Raw genomic sequence first — 21874 nt, 5'->3', positions numbered from 1 at the left:
AATGAGCAGGGCATCATGACTTTAAAAAAAAAAATATGTTTATTGGTATTTACAGTGAATATAACAATACAGTACATTACAGCCTATCACATAAAGAAGAAAACAGATTGACTGTACATCATTGCAGCTTTCTTTAAAAAAAGGTATTATTCACCACTCGCTTAGAAATAATATAGAGCTAGAGCTGTCCGATTTACCCACAGTGTTAGTGATGGGGTTTATTGGGTGTACTTAGTATACTTGTCCATTTTTAATGCCCATGACAGTCTAAGAATGGGGGATCTCCAGCCAATGGGAACATCTTATTGAACCAAAATATAGAACTATCTCAAATAGAACAAAATATGGTTTTTGAGGGGGCTGGTTTAAGGGTGCCCTAGTGAATAATATTAGCGGGGGTTGGTGTGCATGTGCTTGTTTCTTGTAGGTATCTAATGGTTTCAATTACATGTATGCCTGTCTTGTCCAGTGGTGAGGGAGGGTGAGAGTGCGGTCAGTTTAATAACCAACGTCTTGCAGATAGTCGATGCACAGTGTGCAACATCTTTTATAATGAAAATAAGGACAATACTGCAAAGTGGCAAGTTGTGTTCTGTGCAGTGCATCTTACGCTATGGCCCAGCTGTGTCTGCTCTGGGATCAACAGTGTCTTCTCCCTCTCTATTAATCTCGCTCTGCTCCGATCCTGTGTCCCCCTCAAGGTGCTCCCAGTTCTCCAGCATCTCAGCCCACAGTTCTGCTATGAGACGTCTCCGGAGTCCTTGAGCATCCTTCCAACACAGGACGCTCTCCTCTGCCCAGGCCTGCAAAGTAACATCTCCAGCCCAGGCCTCCACTGATTGTCCTGCCACAGATTTCCAGTGTAGCACGATTCTACACTTCGCTAAGGCAAGGGTAAGGTTTAGAAGTCTAGTGTCACTATTGTGCAGCTTGGGTCTGGAAAGTCCTTCAACCAAGCATAGTTCTTAGGTGCAGGGGAGAGAACACCCCAGAATCTCATGAAGGCGGACCAGCACCTTCTTCCAGTAGGCCTGTGGCATCGGGCATGCCCACATCATGTGGCCAAAGTCTGTCTGGTAAGTGGCATCTGGGGCATTCTCTAGCCTTCCCACCTTATATCACTCGTAGTCTGTGCAGCGTAAGGTATGTCATATGCAAAACGTTAAACTGAGTGTACTTGAGCCTCATGTTTTGGGAGATTCTATGTGGAGAGGCTGACATCTAGTCCCTGTCCCTATCACTCAGTGGTCAGCCCAACATGCCTTTCCATCTAGCCCTGGGTGTTGCCAGTGGTCTGTGTCTCATCTCTATTAGGATCTATAGAACCATGTCACCTGACGATAGATCAAGCCTATGGTGAGGAGGAGTTGAAGCACTATATTTTGCGGAGGCTCATCTCTTCCTCTGCCCCCCAGGTCTGCGTATGTCCTCACCAGTGCCTCTTATGTCAGGAATTGGCCATGTGGTAGAGCCTACTGTTTTATCAAGTCATCTAGTAGTAGAAGGGCGCCCAGTGAAAGTCTCCATCCATCTGCACTCCAGCTTCTGTCCAACTCCGCAGCTGAGCGGGGATAATGCAGCTGACAGGGGTACTATGAGGCATTCCCACCACTGGCAGAATCGGTGCATAGAGTGGCGTCTTATGCATCCTCACGTTTCTGCAAGTAGCTGTACAAAGCCACATGCAGCTGACACATGGTTGTGTGATTATTAAGTAAGGATGTAGTAGTCTAGCCAGCAGTAGAACCTGGTGCAGCGCTTATCCGAGAAGGTCTAAAGCACCCCTGCGGGTGCCATCCAGCCACCTGGCCATCCACTGCAGCTGCACCTCCAAGTAATATAATTCAAAGTCTGGGACACCAAGGCCACTTCTTGCAGGAAGGCATTGCAGCACTGTCAGTGACACTATGTGGTGGCTACCATCCCATAATGGCTCTTGAAGGAGGGTATCCCATTGCTGGAACCAAGCCACGGAGATTTTAACTGGTAGGTTTGTGAAGAAATATTGTAATCATGGCTGCAGTCTTGAAGCCAAGAGGCCCGCAAAGCTCTTATAGAACTCTGCTGGGAGCCCATCCAGCCCTAGAGTTTTACCCATGGCCATGTCTTCAATAGCTTGTTGAATCTCCTGAGCCATCTCAGGACTCCAAATGTTACATTGTGCCTCCTGTGTCAGGGTCGGGAGGAGGAGATTATCTGAGAACTCATTGTGCGTTGTCTGGAAGAGTATCTGGGCTGCTGTATAGGGTTTTATAATAATTGTGAAACTCATTACTGATTTGTTCAGGGGAGTATGTAATAGGCGCCCTTAGTCGCTGTGATGTGTGTGATTAGGGCGCCATGCAATTCTGAACAGATAAGTCAAGCCAATAGCTATTCCGACTTGCCTTCTGTGTCATGAGTTTTGACTATGTAGGTCTTGTAGTCATGACCTCTCAGTCTTTCTAGTATGGTTTTGTAGCGTTCTTTTGTGTCTATCAAGAGCCTATGGGTAATACGGTCTTCCCCCAGGGTATTGTCTATTGTGTGAAGTGTGGCATCCAGTGTGTGTAATTCTGCCTTAAGTTCCTTACTGATGCTCACTGTTTGCCCCATGCAATGGGGCATCATGACTTAACTAAGTCTGTGCCTCTCATGAGTCCTAGCCCACCTGACACTCAACATTGGTAATACATTTCATATACGCTTTGCATATTCACATATTTATTAGTCCTAGTCTTATGTTTTTTCCTCATTTAAAACTCAATTCTCAAGCATGTTTGGTGATTCAGAACCTAACTTCTTTAAGCAACTAGTATCCAGGGAGTGCTCACTTTATGAAATAATTTCTATCCAGAAAATACCAACACGTGTTTTGTGAACAAAATGCATTAATTTGCCGCTTCTTCAAGGCATAAATAATTTAGATTTATATTTAAGATGGGCATAGGTCTTCAAAATTGATGCTGCTACCATCTTAGTTACAGTTAGATAGACCTAAGGGTACAGAAGCTAAAAAGGGACATGAAAAGTCGGAAAAAAAAGAAAAACGTGGGGAGGCTAGCAATGAAAAATAACAATATTTACGTGTTTTTTAGTACTACACTTAATTTTTACAACAATGTGATTCATAAGTTATAATGTGCTTAGTTTACTCTTTCTGAAGTGCTCTATTCCAATGCAGGCATTTGATGTTATGATGGCAAAGTACCTACTTATAATGTTAAATTATTAACCAACAATGCCAGTCTAAAGTAGGAGGATATTTAGAGCTGGTATACATTTTTTGTAATTTTAATTTCATTGAATAGAAGTCATGGATTACTGATAATCTATATGTAATTTGACCCTCTTTTATCAAGAATATTTATTTCACCACCTCCCAGATCATACAAAAATGGACATGAATAATATGGGTTCCATTCCGGAGAATAATGTGTTCATAAAAATATTGATTAAACTTGTTTTTGCAGGGTTATTCACTTGGATAGCTCATAAGTAATATTAAAACTGCATTGCATGGAATTCTCATGAAGTTACCAATATGTTAAGATGCAGCAATATAGGCTTTAAATTGTGTAACTTAAAAACAAGCATTTGCAATGCAGTGGGTCTCGTGTTTGCTCGAATTAGAACTGTTAGCATTGTAAATTCCTAAGTGGCCTTTTCTTGCCACATAAACTAAAAATAAAAAGTAAAACACTTGAAATGAGCGCCACAGCCGACGTGAGCGAGAAGGAGAGACACACAAGGAAAGGGAAGTTCGCTTGCAGTTAAAGATACAAGCAACAGTGCAATTAGCCATGTAACGGGATCGATAGCTAAGGCGGTAACAAATGCGCCCCAAAGGTGGACAAATGTAAAGCATTTACCAATGATAATAAAGGATTTTTGAAAGGCAAGTCCATGAACGAGTGATAGTGATGGGTGAATGGTGGGCTTGGTTAAAAGCCCAGATACATACCAATACGTCTGAAAAGCAGCGCTTGCGCACTGCTATGCTCAACCTAATAACATGGAGCTAAAATGTCAACATCTTAAACGACGCTAACCTTGGCCAATCTTAATGAGTCTGTTGATATGGTTGTGATGAAATACAATTACGAATCTCTTTCCCTCTTTGGGTCGAAGGCATGGGCACAAAAGCCTGTTTTGTTTCTCATGGAGATGTATTACAAAATTGAGCATGCTGTTAGGCTATACTATAGATTTGTGGCCATCTTGGATTTACCATCTGGGTTTGGCGTTTTTCTACTCTGGGGTTGTTGCATGGCAGCATTTTATAGATACTCTTTTATAATTAAGCTATATGATGGTGACTTACTAGTCTATGGTTTGAAGGCAGTTACTCATACAATTAATAGTCATAATCATGTTTATTTCATTATGCCGTCTCATAGGTTGAAATACATTGCCAATACTAGTGTCTCTGTTTCTAAAATACACTTTTGAAATTGATATTATTAACGTGTCATATTTTGCACTGAAGAGTTAAAAAAAAAATGCAATCTACACCCGCAATTTACATAGAGGTTTTATAATGTTCTATAGTTATCACAGCATTGATTTTAAATGTTGATTAAATTGTTAATATGCAGTTTATATTACTGCATAGTTACACAGTGGCCATATTGAATATTAGACCGTTATTGTGTAAGCAAGCTTTTGCTTTAGCGTTATACAACTCGTATCCCCACTTGCTGCTTGTTGCCACTGGTTATTTTGCCTGGTACTTGTATATTCTGCTTGCTCTCTTGTTTTTCTGCAATCTACATTGCTTCCTCCTGTTTATTTTTACTATTCTTTTTGCCTTGATTACTCCTGTTTATTTTTCCCCTTCTTGTGAAGAAGTAACCAAAGCACTCATGAAGGACCTATGTGTTGTATGAGGAGATAAGTGAGATGTACGCCAGTAAAGAACTCTGTAAAATTCTTGTCTTTTATTCTTCCAAAATCATAACAGTACATTCTTCAAGAGGCAGTCGACACGTGTTTCGTCCACAGGACTGTTTCAAGGCTAATCAACATAGTACATCTGAATCAAATATCCCAACGGTGTCGGTATTGGCTTCTACTTTGCATTCTAAGTTGGCGATGACTGGAGCAGGGCTTATCATGGTCCTGTAGCAAACTTAAAAACTTTAAAATGCTTGCTATAACGGCACAGTGAGGTGAGGATATTTGAGTGACCAGCATGGGGGCCTCGAGAAGCCTTGTGGGCTTTGGGCATACTTTGTAAATTTTGGTACCCCACCACTGGTTTTGTTCTGGCTGTTCTTATGAAGATTTCACTAAAGTGGTGCTGAACAGTACCAGGTTTTGGGTGGAATTGATTTGGACATACTACATTGATTAGGTTTGAAAAAGTCCTGTGGACAAAACACGCGTCAGCTGCTTTTTGCATAATTGTACTGTTATGATGTTTTGAAGATTTTGGAAGCATAAAAGCCAAGAATTTTACAGACCTGTTTACTGGATTACGACTTGCATATCATAGTCTCTTCATACAACATTGTGAGTGCTACTGTACCTTCTTTACAAGTTCCCCTGGACTGGTTTTTGCAGGACAGATCTGTTCTCCCTAGGTGGCTGGGTGTTGGGACCACATGAGCACCACCTTGATGGGCTTGCTTCTGTTTTGATTTACTTGGTTTATGATTGGACTTTATCTACCTTAACATTCATCCATACGGGATGTGCGAACACTAGAGCATAACCACCATTTCTTGTTTCCATTATTTCTCCCATTCTTTTTTCCACGCCTTCTGCGCGTTTTCCTGCTGTCTCTCTCCCTCCCGCTGTCTCTCTCCCGTCCGCTGTCTCTCTCCCTTCCGCTTCCCCCTCCCAGTGACGCTGCCAGGATGGAAGCCGCAGTGCAACCCCATTGAGCAGGTCCCCCTAACAGCTCCCCGTGCTTCAGCCTCTGGTTATTTGGCCTGGTACTTGTATATTCTTCTAGCTTTCTTGTTTTTCTGCTCTTTGCGTGTTTCCTCCAGATTACTTTTCATGTATATTTATCCTGCTCTTTTGACTTGCTCCCTCGTTTTTATTTTCCTTTTCTCTTGCCTTCCTTTCTGCTGTTTATTTTTCCTGTTCTGTGTGCCTCATTTCCTCCTGTTAATTTTTCCTGTTCTGTTTGCCCCTACCGCCTGTTCGCTTTCCTGCTGTCTGTCTTCCTCCCACCAGCCCTGCCTGCTGCCTCCCAGCAACCCTCCCATCTCTGAGGCCCTACTTAATGAAGGCCGCAATATGGCTATGCCGCGGGCGTGCCAAAGGCAAGCCCGTCTGCACCCATAAAACTCAGCACAGCCAAATGGAAGTGCTGATCTACGAGAAAAACACCTCCCCGTGGAATGACTGTAGTGGCCTTCTGAACTAGGACCAGCACCCACTCCGACATACCATGCACGCAACCTTGGCATCATCCTGGACATCAAGCTCACTATGAAAAACTAGATCAATGCAGTATCTTCCTCCTGCTTCCTTACTCTTTGCATGCTCTATAGGTCCTTGAAGTGGCTCCCAGTCAACACCAGACGAACTGTCACCAAAGCACTATTCACAAGCTGGCTGGACAGCGGCAATGCACTCTATATGGGAATCACCAGCCACCTCCTGAAGATTCTTCAGACTATACAGAATTCAACGGGTAGACTCATCCTCGACCTCCCCAAATGTACCCAAACCACCCCCTACCTCAAGAAGCTCCATTGGCTTCCCATACAGAAGAGATGTCAATTCAAGATGCTCATCCACACATAAGAGGCTCTTCACAACAAAGGACCAGCTTACATCAAACACTGCCTGAACTTCCACCAACCCTCCAGACACCCGCTTTCTGCTTCCTTCTCCCTCGCACCCCCACCCAGCACCACCACCCCAAATCGACCGAAGCAACATGGAGAACACTCCTCCTCCTGTGTCGCAGCAGTTTCCTGGAACAACGTTCCCTTCACCTACCTTCCTCAGCCGCTCTTCAGGATTTCAGGAAATGACTCAGAACCTGGCTGTTCAAGTGAACTCCTCAGCAGCCATGTTATTAGCTCCGGGATACCCTTGTGGGTGATTAGCCGTGCTTTATAAATCCTGTTTGACTGATTGATTGATTAAGATTAGATTTAAATTATATGAGCTCCATGTGGCAATTGCGAAATAAAATGTCGCAATTCAAGTGACAAATTCCAATTATAACAAATGTAATTCAGGAGTTTGTACGAAACATTTATGGAAAGTAAATTACGTTGTTGATAATACTAAATATGATTCTGGTATCAGATACGATCCCTAAATGAAGGCTGCACTACTGCTATGCATTCTGGCTATTCGTGAAGTAAATGCAAATTGGCAAGTATGTCGCTCCCTTATCCATTCCATTGCCAGTCTTCATATTTATGACTGGTAATCAGATTTGCATCTGCGTGTACTTAAAAGGGTTAATATAGGTTGTTTTGAAGTAATGTAATTTCTAGTATTGTTTACTATTACTCAAAAAAAGTGATGGATATCTGATGTAAACCCTAAAATAATGGTTTAGTGAAAAGATTGCTCAATTGGTTGATTTAACTCTTGCTAATAATTAATGAGAAAAGAGGAAGTGAAATTCGATCCATGAGGTTGTCATTTCCGTAAAAGAGTAGCCCAACGCTGTGTGATCTTTTCCTTCATGTCATTTAAATAGACGAGTAATACGATAATCTGCTTTGAGGAAAGTATGCCCTTCTTCATCATGGTTAACTTTTAGCGTTGTTAACTGTTACCCTCTCTTTTGCTTCCTCTGATTCGACAGATAGCTAAACATGTAGTTTGGTTATGCTTTTTCTTTATAATCCGTGGCATTGAAATGTATAGACAATGGGTACCTAATATTGTTGTGGTTGGAAGCCCTTAAATGGTTTTCTATACCCTATGTACTTAGTGGTTTCGGTTGTCCTAGGCTAAGGGACGAAATATAACGTCACTCATCAGCTGATGGTGAAGTCAGTGAAATTAAGGCTCATCGTGAGTACCTAGCTCCACAAACCATTTTCGTTTCCTCGATTGGCACAACAATGCTACTTCGAGTTCAGAGGCCTTTTCGGGAGCCCAAAAGGGGTCTGATAAGGTTTATATCACTGGTGTGCTCCCCTTAGGAGGTTGTAATGCAGATAGATAGTGGTTAGAGGCCAAAGAGAGAGGGACCCAGGATGAACAGAACGAGGCAGGTGGCACAGGGACAAGGCATAGTCTGTTATGTTTGAGTACATATCTATGCTTGCCTGCATTGGCGCATTAAACCCAAACCTGTTGCCTTTTCCCATTCTTGTTTTACAGGGCTTGAAAGAGCATATAGCATGATGGAGAACTTCACATACTTTGGTACAGGAATATACATTGCTTAAGTCTTCACTAATGTTGTTTGTAATCACTGCTGATTGAATTTCGTCTTTTAAACCGGTTTCTTTGCTCACCAGGTTGACAAATATTTGACCGAGATTCTTCAAGATCTGATAAACAATCTGACAAGTAATATGTGGAGAGTTCGAGAGTCTAGGTAAAGGTTGCTGTTGTGTATTATTAAATTGCATTTTTACCGTAATCAATGAAACGTTTGCCTTTTTAAGGTCGTTTAAAGAAATTCCTTGTTTAAACATACTTGTACTTGATATTGGTTTTTCGTGAAGTGTGTGTGTAACATGCCAAAAAGGTTTAGCGTGCTGTTAGATTAACTGCACCAATTAAATAATTTTATTTTTAAAAAAAATACATAAGACTGCAACATGGATTAATTGTTCTGCTTTCATCTTCTTACTCCTTGTTAACGGATCCGGAACATTTAATTAAAAAAAACTATTTGACACTTTAATCAACAGCGATATTAATAAAATGCTAATCTGCACTCATTTTTTAACCACACTAGCACATTATTTTGACATCTGTCCCATTGTAATCCTGTAGATATAAGCTGTTTAGTGGCTGACATTTCTGCACTAAAAATACTTCGGATTCTCCTTTTCTGACTTGTCTTTGAAAAATCTGTGTACAGGTGCCACTTTCAAAAAATTTCTATGTGGCACCTGTGGATGAAAAACGTTTTTTGAACTGAGTCTTTTTCATCATTGTGAAATGGTTTATCAGATTATCAAGCGTATTTTATTTGGCTCCCGTTACTCAGTAGTCAGTTGGGCAAGGGTTTGGCATGGCATGTGGTGTGGTAACTGTATTTTTTATCTGAATTTGTTCGCTATCCTTCCATTAGTGTTGTCGACCAGTAGACAATAACTTTCAAGTTCTGATAGTCTTCTAATTGCAGATTTTGCATCTTGCATATTTCCCCAGGCACCAGACGGGGCCCGGAAACTTGAATAGAAATGCTCTTGCAGATTGAAAGGTTGCGTTGTGCAGTTCCACAGCCGGTCCTTTGGTTGTGGATATGACTTTGGGACAATTTAGGACTGCCACCGCCATTCAGTGATGGCAGTTTTTTCTTTCTGTGCCTTCGGATGAGATTCCGGAGTTAGCAATGCTGTCTGTTTGACAGAACTTTTCCTCATGAAAATTACTTTTTCCACACTAAATTATTTTACAGTGGGCAGATATGGGTCTTCAAACGACCGGTTTCAAGCTGTGTCACAACTGTCACTGGCAAATGTTGGTGACAAACACTGATGATGTCTGAGCTGCTGCCGCTCAGTCTCATTTTCCCTGAGCGGACACCCACGGCAGGCGAAATAAGACACCTGAAAGAGGCCATAACCTCCATTTTTGGTACCCTGGAGTGCCTTCGGGTCCCATGGATTTGAGGCAGCAGTCTGCCAGAAGACCATTGACAGATCCATCCCAGATGGTGACTGAGCCATCCTACCTCCACCAGAGGTTGGCCCTCATCTCTGCCCACTGCGCCCGAGGCTCATGTCCCATTACAACGTCTGACGCTGTCTTCAAAGCCAAAGGCTACCTCACTGGTGACAGCCTCAATGCTAGTTCTTAGGTAAACACTGGATTTGTATCCGATAGTTCTATCAAATTCTGAAGCTCAATCTCCTAACTCATCCCAACCCAGAATTCCACAACTATGATTAAGATGAAGATGATGACAGCAGTACTTTTTATGAAGAGCAGGGCATTTTTCGATGACATGCAGGATGCCCCTGGGCTTGACACCTACCCTGATACTGGCCTGCTATCTCCTTACTCTTATTGCCACAGAAGAATCAACCTTCTTTTCAACTGTTATCAAGAGGGCAGAGGAAGTGCTTGATTTAAAATTACCTATCAAGGAGATCAAGATCAAAGTTTGGGTAGAGGTTCTCAACCCTGCAGCAGCCACCCAGGAACCTTTCTTACCCTTTAAGGAGGCTCTAACAAATATAGTAGAGGGCACCTGTGCAAAACCAGGATCTTGTCCTCCAGTCAACAGGCAAGAGGCATGACAGGCCCACTCTCGGGGATCCTGTTTTCTTCCCCGGAGAGCTTGGTGGTACAGTCATCATCCCACTGCCTGAACCCCAATTCTTTCCCACACATCCAACAGGGAATCCAAGCAGATGTTTTTTCCAGTGCTAGTCTTGAACTGCCGTCCGTCAACACCTTGTGCTTTCTGAGACAGTATGGCGGATATGAGACAGAATGGTGGATGTGTTGACAGCTGTCCTCAAGGTAGTCAAACATACCCTACAATGTCTCATCCTTGAGTCAGAAGATCCCTTATAATGTTTAATGGGTTTTGGCCTGGAAACAACTGACTAATGGGGTAAGGCAGTCGGCATGATGCTTAGATATTATGCGTGGACCTGTTCCACAGACTTCTCTTCAGACGCCCAACAGTCCCTCATGAGATGGCAATTAATGGCTTGAAACCTTTTGGGTGAAGGCTCACTCTGCCCTCAAAATGTCTGGAGAGTGAAGTCACTGATTGCTTTATCGTCCTAATAATGCCAGCTTGGCTGTTCCTCAACAAGAACACCCCTTTCGAGGCTTTGGCAGGGGATATCTCAAAGGCACAACCAATATGGCCCTCAGCAGCAATAAACCAACTCAGCCCTGTCGGGGCGAGGCCTGGGAGCCAGGTGACATGATTCAGGTTTACTGGGGCAACATTCTAGCCAGACCACAACTCCTCTCTCAACTCTCAGTGCTGCAAACCTGCTTTAATTTATCCTTGGTAGCACACGATAGCTCAGTAGAAGGTCTGGTCATCTTTCACCTCCCCACATTGCAATACATTATGTCAGACATGTGGCTGCTCCAGATTGTAAACCATGGCTATTACTTTCATTTTCTGTCCTATGTCCTGGACTTGTCACCTGCATCACAACCCCTCCTGGAGGGTCACTTGCCCATGCTCCGTGAGAAGTTAAAGCTCTCTTGGCAAAAGGAACAATAGTGAGGCTGCTAGCATCCGAGATTAGGGCTGATTGTTTCGCCAGTTATTTACTGTTTCCAAAAAAGGACAGTGGTATTCACTGCATTCTCAATCTGTGCACTCTGAACTTCTTATTCTAGAAGGAAAAGTTCAAGATGCTTGCCCAGGCCCAGGTTCTGCCTGCCCTGGATCCACAAGACTAAATGGTGAAGCTCAACTTGCAGGCACCTATTTTCATGTTCGTATCCTGCAGTCCCACAGGTGTTACTGGAGTTTCTAGTTAGGCATAGACTACTTTCAGTACTCCGTGCCCCCTTTGGCCTGAACAGTTCACTTCAGGTGATGGTTGCAGCCCATCTGTGGAGGTTGTGTATTCTAGTCTTCTCTCAACGAGTTGATACAGAAAATGACTTCTCAAACAGTCAAAAGCCACCTCTAGGCGACGGTGGACATGTTCACATCATTGAATTTCTCCGTCAATGTGCTAAAATCACACCTTATTCCTTCCCAGTGGCTCCCCTTCATTGGAGACATATTGGATACAGTGCTTTTTCAATCTATCCCCGCCTCAAGGAGTCCAGTATATTCAGTCTACAATCTCAATGCTTTAGCCCTTGATATGGGTCTTTATGACAGTGACTCTTAGGCTTCTGGACCTCTTGGCATCCTGCTTGTGGACCACACCAGGTAGCACATGTGGGCTGTGAAGTAGGATCAGAAGAAGACATTCTTCCCTACCATAAAGGGGGAACAAGTAGAGGTTCTCACAGACAACACGGCAACCATGTGATCCTGCTCTAAACAGGGCAATGTGGGTCATGGGTTCTGTCCCTGGAGCCCCTACGCCTCTGGAAATGGCTGAACATTCAGGGCATCTCCTGAGCAGCCAGTACCTGCTAGGATCTTTAAACACCAGTATGGACAGCCTCAGCTCTTGTTGCTTAGAAGATCGTTAATGGCAGTTGCAATAGGAGGGACCACATAGCATTGGGGAAAACCACGTTCAATCCATTCTCCACTGCATAGAACATCAGTGTATTCAGGGCACTGGCAGAGGTTTGGTACTTGTTGTTCTTTCCGTCATGTTCAACCCTTGCAAGCAAGTTTGTCAGACAGCCTTCCTTTTTGTCTCATTGGCCAATCAGGGCCTTTATGTGGCCACATTAAAGGTTATTTGTTTGAACTTTTGTGCTTCTTGCGGTTACCTGATCAGCCATCCCTCTTTAAGTTACCCATTGTGATGTGTTTTTGAAGGGGCTGACCCAAATGTTACCACCAACACCTTTTTATGATGCCTTAGTGGGACCTTAATTTTATCCTCACTTATTTATGGGCACGCCATTCAAACGTATGCACAGTTGTCTCTTACCCCCGTTAACCATCAAATCAGTATTCCTTATATCAATCTCATCTTTTAGGTGAGTGACTGAATTTCAGGCCTTGTGTGTCCAACAACCACACACTTTGTTCTTTGGGAGCACACATTGCCCTCCTGCAAGAAACCCACATCACCACCACTGAAAGAGAGGCATTACGTAATAGATGGTGGGGCTAGACATATGTCACATCACACTTGGCCTTCGCCAGAGGGGGTCCTGGTATGGGTCCACCCAGGGGTGCCCTTCCAAAAGACGATCAAACTAGTTGACCCTGTTGGGGGATACGTGGTGGTGTCGGGTCGACTGGCGGGCTGGGATCTGATCATAGGAGGGATATGTGCTACAGACACAGATAAAGGATGGGTTCTTGCTGAGTTGTCCAGACTCCTAGCCCTGTACATGACAACACATTTACTACTGGGAGGTGATTTTAACTTTGTTGCAGATCCAGCACTTGCCAGCTCCCAGCCGCCTTTGGTGGTTTCACCGGTTCATTAACTGGTTAGGACATTCTCGCATTGGCAGCAAGGGTGGGGGCTTATGGACTCCTGGAGACGCATAATCCCTAGTCCAGGGCTTACTTGTTCTGTTTGGGGATGCATGACTTGCATGTGCATCTTGATGCCTTTCTGTGCTCCCCGGGAGTACATGAGGCTGTCCGGAGCATAGAATACTTATGTAGCATGATTTCAGACCACGCCCTGATGTTGCTGTTCCTGGACTGGCTTAGGGAGCTCCCCGGATATTGGACTGGCGCCTATGGGTGGAAACCTTAGAGTATCTTGCCTTTTTGCATATCATTGTCGAGGCTGAACAGAATTATTTCATAGGCAATTATGCCATGACTGATTCCTCTCTGAGTGGGACGCGTTGAAGGCAGTTATTAGAGGACGCTGCATAGCAGAGGTTGTGGGAGTGGGACATACCCTGGGGCTGGAGGTCAAGACACACTAAAGAGCACTAAGAGACCTGGAAAGTGCAAGGCCAGGGAACTTGGGGTTGAAACAACAGCTTTTGAAGGCTAGAAAACAAGTAGATGTTCATACTGAGAAATGCTGCTTTGACTACCGAGAATACTTGACCCAAACCCATGCGGAATAAGACAAGGCAGGAACCCTACTGGCTTGGCCATCAAATCCCACATCTAGGGGCTCTTTAATTTTAGAGGTGGATTCTGAGCTAGTTGGGCATCTCTGCACGCAGGAGGGCAATAATAGTAGATTTGGGGAATACTATAAAGCGTTATATGCCCCCCAACTTCTGCAACACTTTCTGGACCTTGTGGTGGTGCAGGTGATCTCACGAGAGGATGCGGAGGCACTGGGTGGGGATATCACACTTCCAAAAGTGCAGGCTGCAATAAAAAATCGCTTGAGGCAGGGTCCCTGGGGCAGACAGGCTTTCAGTAGAACTTTAAGTAGCCTATGCTGGGGACGTGGCTACAAGGCTGGGTGCCCTCTATGCAGGAGCCAGAGATGAAAGGCGATTACCCACCTCAAGCGTGGCCCTAGTGTGATCCCGCTGTTGAAACCAGGTTGCCCTCAGCATAACAATAAAGCCGCAGTCGTAGTTATAGAAAAAGCTTTCAACATTCTTTACTGGATTTCCTTTACCACGTATGAATGAGAATGTGGCTGGGCCATGGGTCTGTCAAGTAGACCAAGCTCCTATAGTCCGTGCCAGCTGCCCGAGTCCGGATGGGAAGGTACATTTCAGAAGCATAGGAAGTGGGAAGCAGGACCCGACAGGGATGCCCACTCTCGCCCTCACCGTTTATCATAGCGGCTGAACCACTGGCCAGTCGCACGTGATCTGGCATGGCATATCTGGGACTGGACATACAGCACATCTCACACTACTCTGCTCTCTACCCAGATAATATGCTACTGTTTCTGAAGGATGCGAACGAGGGCTTGCCACACAGCTTGCCCTCTTGGATCGTTTTGGATGGGCCTTGGCCTCTGCATTACTTCGCAAAAATCCCACCTATTCCCACTACGTAAGAATGCACCCCAGCTTCGAGACCTACTCAAACGTACCTGGTAAGGGACATGCCTGAAGCAACTTGGTTTTCGGTTTTACCATGATCCATCTGACTCTTTGGAGGATAACATAGATGCGACCGTTAGTCTCTGTGCCAGCGTAGCCTTCTGGAAGACCCTGCCGCTATCAGTTGCAGGCTGAATTGCAGTGGTAAAGATGGTACCACTCCCACGTTTATTATACTTCTTCTCCCTTTTGTCCATTATTATTTCCCGAAGAGTCTTCCCGAAGCTGGACTCATTGCTGACTGAACTCATATGGGAGACAGGTAGGCACAGAGTAGCTCTGATTCATTGCAACGCTCCACAGTGGAGGGGGTAATGGCAGCCCCATACTTAAAAGCCTATTACCTGGCAGCTAAACTTCAATGGTTTGCCCAGTGGATTTATTCATGGAGGCAACCAGGGGAGCCAGCTTTGGGAAACTGCCAAGTCTTCAAATACTTGACCAGACCCTCCTGAATCTATGGCTCCCACTTCGTGAAGGTCCCAAGGGCCTGTAGGTCTTCCAACACTGTTGGCGCTGTTCCCTCCAACACACCCCACACTGGCATGCCGTATGCACCGGACACTCCACTGTGGGAACTAGAGCAAATAGTTAGAGGTAGAAGGTTGAGAGGGCTAGCAGAGGTGTATGCCTATGGGGTGATAAGGGTCGGGGACCTCTACAAAGGAGGGGAACTTCTAATATTTGATGACTTATCCACTACTTTTGAGATTCCAAGAGGTAAATTTTCACGGCACCGGGCAGTAATAGCCACTGTGCGTGCCCACTTGGGTACAGGCACGGACATATGGGCTGCCAGGTTCTGTGACCACTTCAGGTCGGCTCAAGGCTGTGGCGTGTTTATCAAGCCTTGCAGCATGACATCACAATGCATTTAGTGGGACTGTGAGAAAAATGGGAAGAAAACCTTGCTCTCTCATTCATAGAAGCTGAATAGGCCAAGATACTTAAATGCACAGACACTGTGTCTAGGAGCGCCAGATTTAAGTTGATAAGCTTTTACTTTTTACACAGAGCATATCTGACCCCTGACAAAATTATTCTGCTCTTCCACGCTGCTGGCGCATCCTGCCCTTGCTGTGGGACACTGGGGACAGAAATGTTTCACATGATGTGGTCTTGCCATTTCTTAGCAGATTACGGTAGGGAGGTGAGGAATTGCATCAATGAAGTAACTCAGAGGTCGATCCCTTGCACACAGCTGGCATGCCTATTGGGGGCTACCCCAGGCCCGCAAGACGCAAGGTTACTTCTAGGTTCATAGACTTAGCTCTGATCATAGCTAAATGTGAAATCACCAAGCAGTGGAAAGCCACTAGGGGCCCTAGAATTACAAAATGGAAGGAGGAACTCCTCAGGTGGGCTGGATATGAGTGTGCGGTGTTACACAGGAAGATGAGAAGGGATCAAGGCTCGATAGATTGAACCCGGGTTAGGGACCACTTAGTGGATTTCCTTAAGGAACCTGGGAATCTGAAATCCATTCCCCCATAGACTCACCAGCGTAGCATGCTGCACCAATAGAGAGAAGGACATGGATACACTTTCTTTTCGTACACAACTATGCTGGGAGCTTCCTGACTGCATGCATACTCTCATTAGTTCCAGTGCTTGGATGGCATCCTATGCTTTATGAAATATTGGGCAGGGGTGCAGAGTTGTTGGGCGGGCAATGGGACTGTGGGGAGTTATTGTTTGTGTCTGAATGGACTATTCAGCATCACATGTTCAGTACACTGTAACCATCTCATGACACTTTCCACTCTGAAGAGCTAACAGTAGCTCTGTTCATCTGTAACTGCACTATACTGCTATGATGAATCCAGCTAGGTTGTGTTGGTACTTTATGAAATAACAATAAGTTTGTTTAAACAAAAAACATACGCTTCGTTCTTTCCAGACAAACTGGTCCTTCGGACAAAGGCAGCTTTCTTACTACAGATGTTTCTGCCCTTCCATATAGGGTAATCATCACCCTGTTGGCTATCTGTCCTCGGAGGCAGAGAAATGGCTTCAGCTTGACCCCCCAAGATGGCTCTTAGTTTTTACATCACTCAAAGTAGAGAATACTTGCAGGATGACCAGCTTTTGGTGGGCTTCTCTGGAGCAAAAAAGGAAGATGCAGTGAAGAAGAAACTATCTCAAGATCGAGTGTCCTTTGAATAAAGATCTGCTATGGGCTAGTTAAAGGCAGCCACTAGCAGGGTTACATGCTCATAACGCCAGAGTGAAGACTGCGACCAGTGCACTGGAGCATTATGTCCCAGCCTTGGACATTTGCCAGACTGTGATGTGGACATCTCTCCACACATTCACAAAGCATTACTGCCCAGACAACCAGGTCTGGTGGGATGGGCTTTTCGCCTTATCTGTTCTGCAAGATATCTTGATCTGAGCCATTCCTCAGATCCACCACCTAGGAATGGACTATTTTGGTATGTATTCACATTGTGGGGAATCTATAGTTAGTAGTCTTTATCAAAGGAACAAGTTACTTAACACTGGTTATTTTTTTCTGGTAGAGAGATTAATTGCATATTCCACATCGATTTCCCCTCCTACCCATTCTGTGTAATGGACTGACTTGGACCAATAATAAGATCCCAAATCTGAAACATCGGCACACTGCACTTCTGATTTCTGTCTCTCCCCCTCCAATGGCATGGAAGTATATCAGAAAGAAACTGACATTAGCATGCAGAGTTGGGGGTCTTATGAGGACCCCAACATCACATCCAGAACTGGTGGACCTGACATGGAGCCGCACAGTGCCACCTATCAATGCTCAAGTGAATTGCTGTTGAGGTTTCTGGATCCAGACTGGTGCCTTGGGAAAGTCACGAGGTGAAAAATCTGCAGTTGGATATAGTCTATACCAAAACGCCATTACTAAAGGTAAGTAACTTTTCTGCGGGATGGTTACGTGCCCAGATTTTTATCATATAATTTACTCAACAAATATGATGCTTTCTCTTTAATACACCGTTGCCGTGGGGGATATTATCAGACTGTGTGAAGATTAAGATGATGTATTGTTCTCTGTCACTCCTACAAAAGTATGTATGTTTGTGTGTGCTGGTTGTATAGTGCTAACCTCGCTAGAAGGTAGGAGCGTGCTCATTTCAATTCTGCAAAGCCTACTATGCACATTTTCTCCTCCATATTCAGTTTAATACCTTCAGCCATCAATTCTATATTCCCCAGTATTTTCAGGGGATTTCCAGTAACTTTGGCTATAATAGTTGGCGTTTTGCTGTTGCTATTTTTTATGCGCAATGGCTGCCCCGTCGCAACTAGAAGGAACAAAAGCGCTCCCATCAGCGCAGCTATGTCATAAACGCATGATGCAGTATTTTGGAGCAACACTCCTGAAGTAATTGGAGTGCGACTGCTCTCTGTCATTCAGACCGGTTTTACGTTGTGTGCAGCCCGTGTTTCGGTGCCTCTGGTGCTCTTTGGGACATGCACTGGAAGTTTGTCTTTCTACACAGCGCTTGCTTTCATTGGACGCTGATCTGCTGATGTTTTCGCTGAGGGCTCACCAGTCATGCGCAGTGAGGGTGCGTTTGTTACGAGAAGCTACTTATGAGTTGCCCTTTCTGGAGAATGTGGCTCTTCACTCATCATTGGGCACACCACGGAATGCCGCCTTGGAAAGCCTACTGTGCACAAGACACTGCTCTTACTTAAACTCTTTAAAGGCTGGTCATTTTCTCTGAAGGTTCAGTTGTTTCCTGTTAATCCTAAAAGTAAGCCTTTAGGGTCCTGGAATTCAGTGATTGGAAAAAGGCAGACGTCTAGTTCGTCTAGTGAAGATTGCCATGGCTATGGTTGCATATCCAGTGCGTATCCGTTTCCTCACTTTTTATCCCCATTCTCCCGTTTATAGCACTCAGCCGATCTGTTCAATGCAAATGTCCCTGAGACAATCAACTTCACTATTGATTTCAGCTAATCTTTTGACAACAGTGCATAGATATTATTTCCTCCAGGTAGCTAGGAGTTAAATCTTATGGCATCAGTTCATCACTAGCAGGTCATTCAAATTCCACTTGTCCAATACAGTTTCACTTTTTCACAATTCCTGTGGTGTTGTGAGTAGGGGAGGAGCTCGAACTATTCATACTGCAAGTGTCTTTCAGCAGTTCCTCCTGCTGATGTTTACTGTTTTGTTCCCAAGGTTTTTAATTTACACTTGCAGTTTCCTCATTGTGGGTGCTGCATATTCAGTGTAAGTGTTGGCATACCAAGGATATTATCACTCTTAATCATCGCAGGATTTCCTTAAGGGTGTGTGTGAGGTAAAAGGAAAGCAGAGCAGCTGAAGAGAAGCAACTACAAAACTCAAAGTTCCCCTTCTCTTTCCTCCTCTTAGAAGTATCGAAAGAGCCCACAACAATAAATCTATAAATAAACTCCTTGTCCCTGCAAATACACCCAGGAGCGATCACTGTGCCCACACCAGAAAAAGTCAGCCTGAATCCTGGCCAAGGCTCTCAATAAGGGCACTTACTGAGTCCATCTAGGAACAAAACTCTTCCCTTGATACTCAACTTTTAGTTTTTACAGGAGAACGTAGTGGTGCAGTTAGTACCCTATTTGTCAGGCTCTGTCTAATGCACATCAGCACCCTTTTCCTGGCTAAACTATTCAGGTGCAGTGCAGGAAGTAGCCACAATCTCTTCTCCTACTATGTTTTGAGATTTTTCCTGAATATCTGCCCTTTAACTCAGATATCTCAGATCCGCAAAGCTGACCATTACCAATACCATACCTTTGGTACCTTCATTGGTCTGATCCAGCTTTGGCAGAGTCTGAAAGCTTTTACCATCAACTCTTGTCATAAGCCATGCACCTCAACTCTAACTACGTGTGGGTGTACAATACTGGGAGAATACTAGGCGCTCTGGGTAACGAGGTGAAAATCAATAGAGGTCAAATCCTGTAACGGTTCACCCTTGGAAGACCCCACCCCTGAGTCTTAATATGTGCTCCCGCACTTATTAATATCATGAAATACAAGAGGCACTCGTTATAATATCAAGAATATAGTACTCATGAGTCAGTGTACATTAAACAATGATTTTCCATATATTTCTGAGAAAAATAAGATTACTTTCAACATAATATTAATATCCTCAAATTAAATATCAATGTCCAAATCCAAACGAAGAGAATTTTTAGGTCTGTTACTCCAAATTTGTTACATGATCCAAAGTCTAGGTCCAGATTTCTCCAATCAGAGTTCAGTCATATTCTTCAAAGGCGTTATGTAAGCAATGCCTTTTCCAACCTCACATCCAAATTAACAGCCAACACGTGTTTCGTTCGGGAATTTCCCAATGACTTCTTCAGGGCTGTAATTTATGAGTACCTATTATTACTATCTAGATCCATACTTCCAAAATATAAAGACCTCCACCAATATAATGAAACGGTGGGATAGAAAGTCATGCAGGTTCTCAAAGCACTTTAGTCCTCAAAATATGAAGGTATCACACCTTGTGATATCATGGATCATTTATTATTAAATAGTGTGCCCCCAATTCATGAATAAAAGCGTGAAAATAGTTTTGAAATGTAAGAATTAGTAAATGAGTATACAATCAAAAGGTTAAGACTCATTAAGTCACTCATCTTTACTTATCATAAACTGACAGGGGATTGATTTGCAGACTTCCCCAGTCACAGTACCCTTTTTCTCTAACCACAGATGTGGTAGTGTGGTTAGGGGGAAATCTCTTACAGTGCTTCCCAGCAGGTCAGAGATCCTTAATGCACTTTTGAAGGCCAGTCTTGCAGCCCATTTGATGTGTGCGCCTCTGTGAGTCACCTGTCTAGTAAATAAAGAACCTCTCCAGTCCGTGACCTCCTCCATGGGCTCAGTCTCATCTCACCATGGCTCTGGTCACGAGTCCCAGGCACTACTTGCTGTTGCACTAGTTCCCCTGGACTCAGGATCACCAGTGGACCCTCAAGCTCACCCTATCTCACCTTCAGAGATATGGCCTATTAAAGGGCATCACCATCTGCCCAGGGGAATTCACACTTGGGTGCCAGATAGTGCACAGCTTGTGGGAGGTGCAAAAGATGCCCCCGGTCTGACCTCTGCTTCTTCCATGCCCCCATGTGCACGCTGTCAGTCTTTAGCACTAAAGTGGCTGTAGTTTATTCTCAGCCTGGAAGAGGGCACATTTGCAAGCAGACGGGTGCCAGATCTGATACAGACATCTAATTGCAGCGACCCCCCTCCTTCCTCACTGTAATCTAGCCTACAATAATAAGGCGTAGGATCCGACTTAAAGGGCAAGGCCTCTGTCAGCATCTATCCGGCTCCGTGACTGAATCAGCAGTGAGGATGGGGGTGGCGCTGCCCAGCTGGGAATTTTGCCATCAGGTCTGGCGGCTGGGAAGGTCAAGGTGGTACGACTATTGGCGGTCCGGATCCAGTAAGGAATCCATGGTTGCCCCATGAAGCTGAGGCCGAAGCGGAGTCGGACTGCCCAGAAATGAGGTGCAAGCCTCATAAAATTGCTAGATTCGGGCAGGGGTCACTCCGGATCCCCGAAACTCGGGAGGTGCAGAGTCGGCACAGATGCAGGCTCCACAGTAGGAGACCTAGATCGATGCTCCCTTGTCTTGACGGATGAGGTGAAGTCAAACGCTTCGCCTTATTGCTGTGCCTGTGAATCCGCGTCTTGGTGGTATCCATGATTATCTAGAATATCAGTGGGTTCCTTGATGCATATATTTGCTGGAACTCGTGTCCATTTCACACGTGGACCTTTCCTTGGCTCTACATTTGATCCGTGCAACGTTAAAGAACTTTTATGAAGGGAAATTTTATTGTAGACTTTACTTCTGTTCTTTTATATTTTCCCAAGATATTTCCTTCTTTCAGATTTTCTTTGTAGAGTAAATTATGACTCTCAAGTTAGCCGGTCTCCTATTTTGCCAGCCTTATTTTCATACCCAAGGTTGCCAGTTGACATTCATTGGATATTGTTATTGTACAGGCTCTTTAACTTGTCGCCACCTAAAGCTGATACAGCAAAACCAGTGAGTTATTAGACTGTAAGTGCGTAACTTTTTTTTTTTTAACACTTTATTTTTGCATTTTTGAACA

General features: G+C 44.3%; 1 protein-coding gene across 2 annotated transcripts in view; it reads left to right on the top strand.

The window, feature by feature from the left end:
* The window catches only part of ECPAS (Ecm29 proteasome adaptor and scaffold), a 790558-nt gene that overhangs the window by 473854 nt on the left and 294830 nt on the right, over positions 1 to 21874 (top strand). For both annotated transcript variants that reach the window (XM_069240017.1, XM_069240008.1), the window contains exon 31: positions 8430 to 8509. In XM_069240017.1, the coding sequence (XP_069096118.1) occupies positions 8430 to 8509 (80 nt within the window). The remainder of the gene's footprint in view (positions 1 to 8429; positions 8510 to 21874) is intronic.

This window comes from Pleurodeles waltl, chromosome 1_2, assembly GCF_031143425.1.
Source record: "Pleurodeles waltl isolate 20211129_DDA chromosome 1_2, aPleWal1.hap1.20221129, whole genome shotgun sequence".
Classification (NCBI taxonomy): domain Eukaryota; kingdom Metazoa; phylum Chordata; class Amphibia; order Caudata; family Salamandridae; genus Pleurodeles; species Pleurodeles waltl.
Note: the sequence above shows the minus strand (reverse complement) of the source record. Positions and strands in the feature narration are given on the sequence as shown.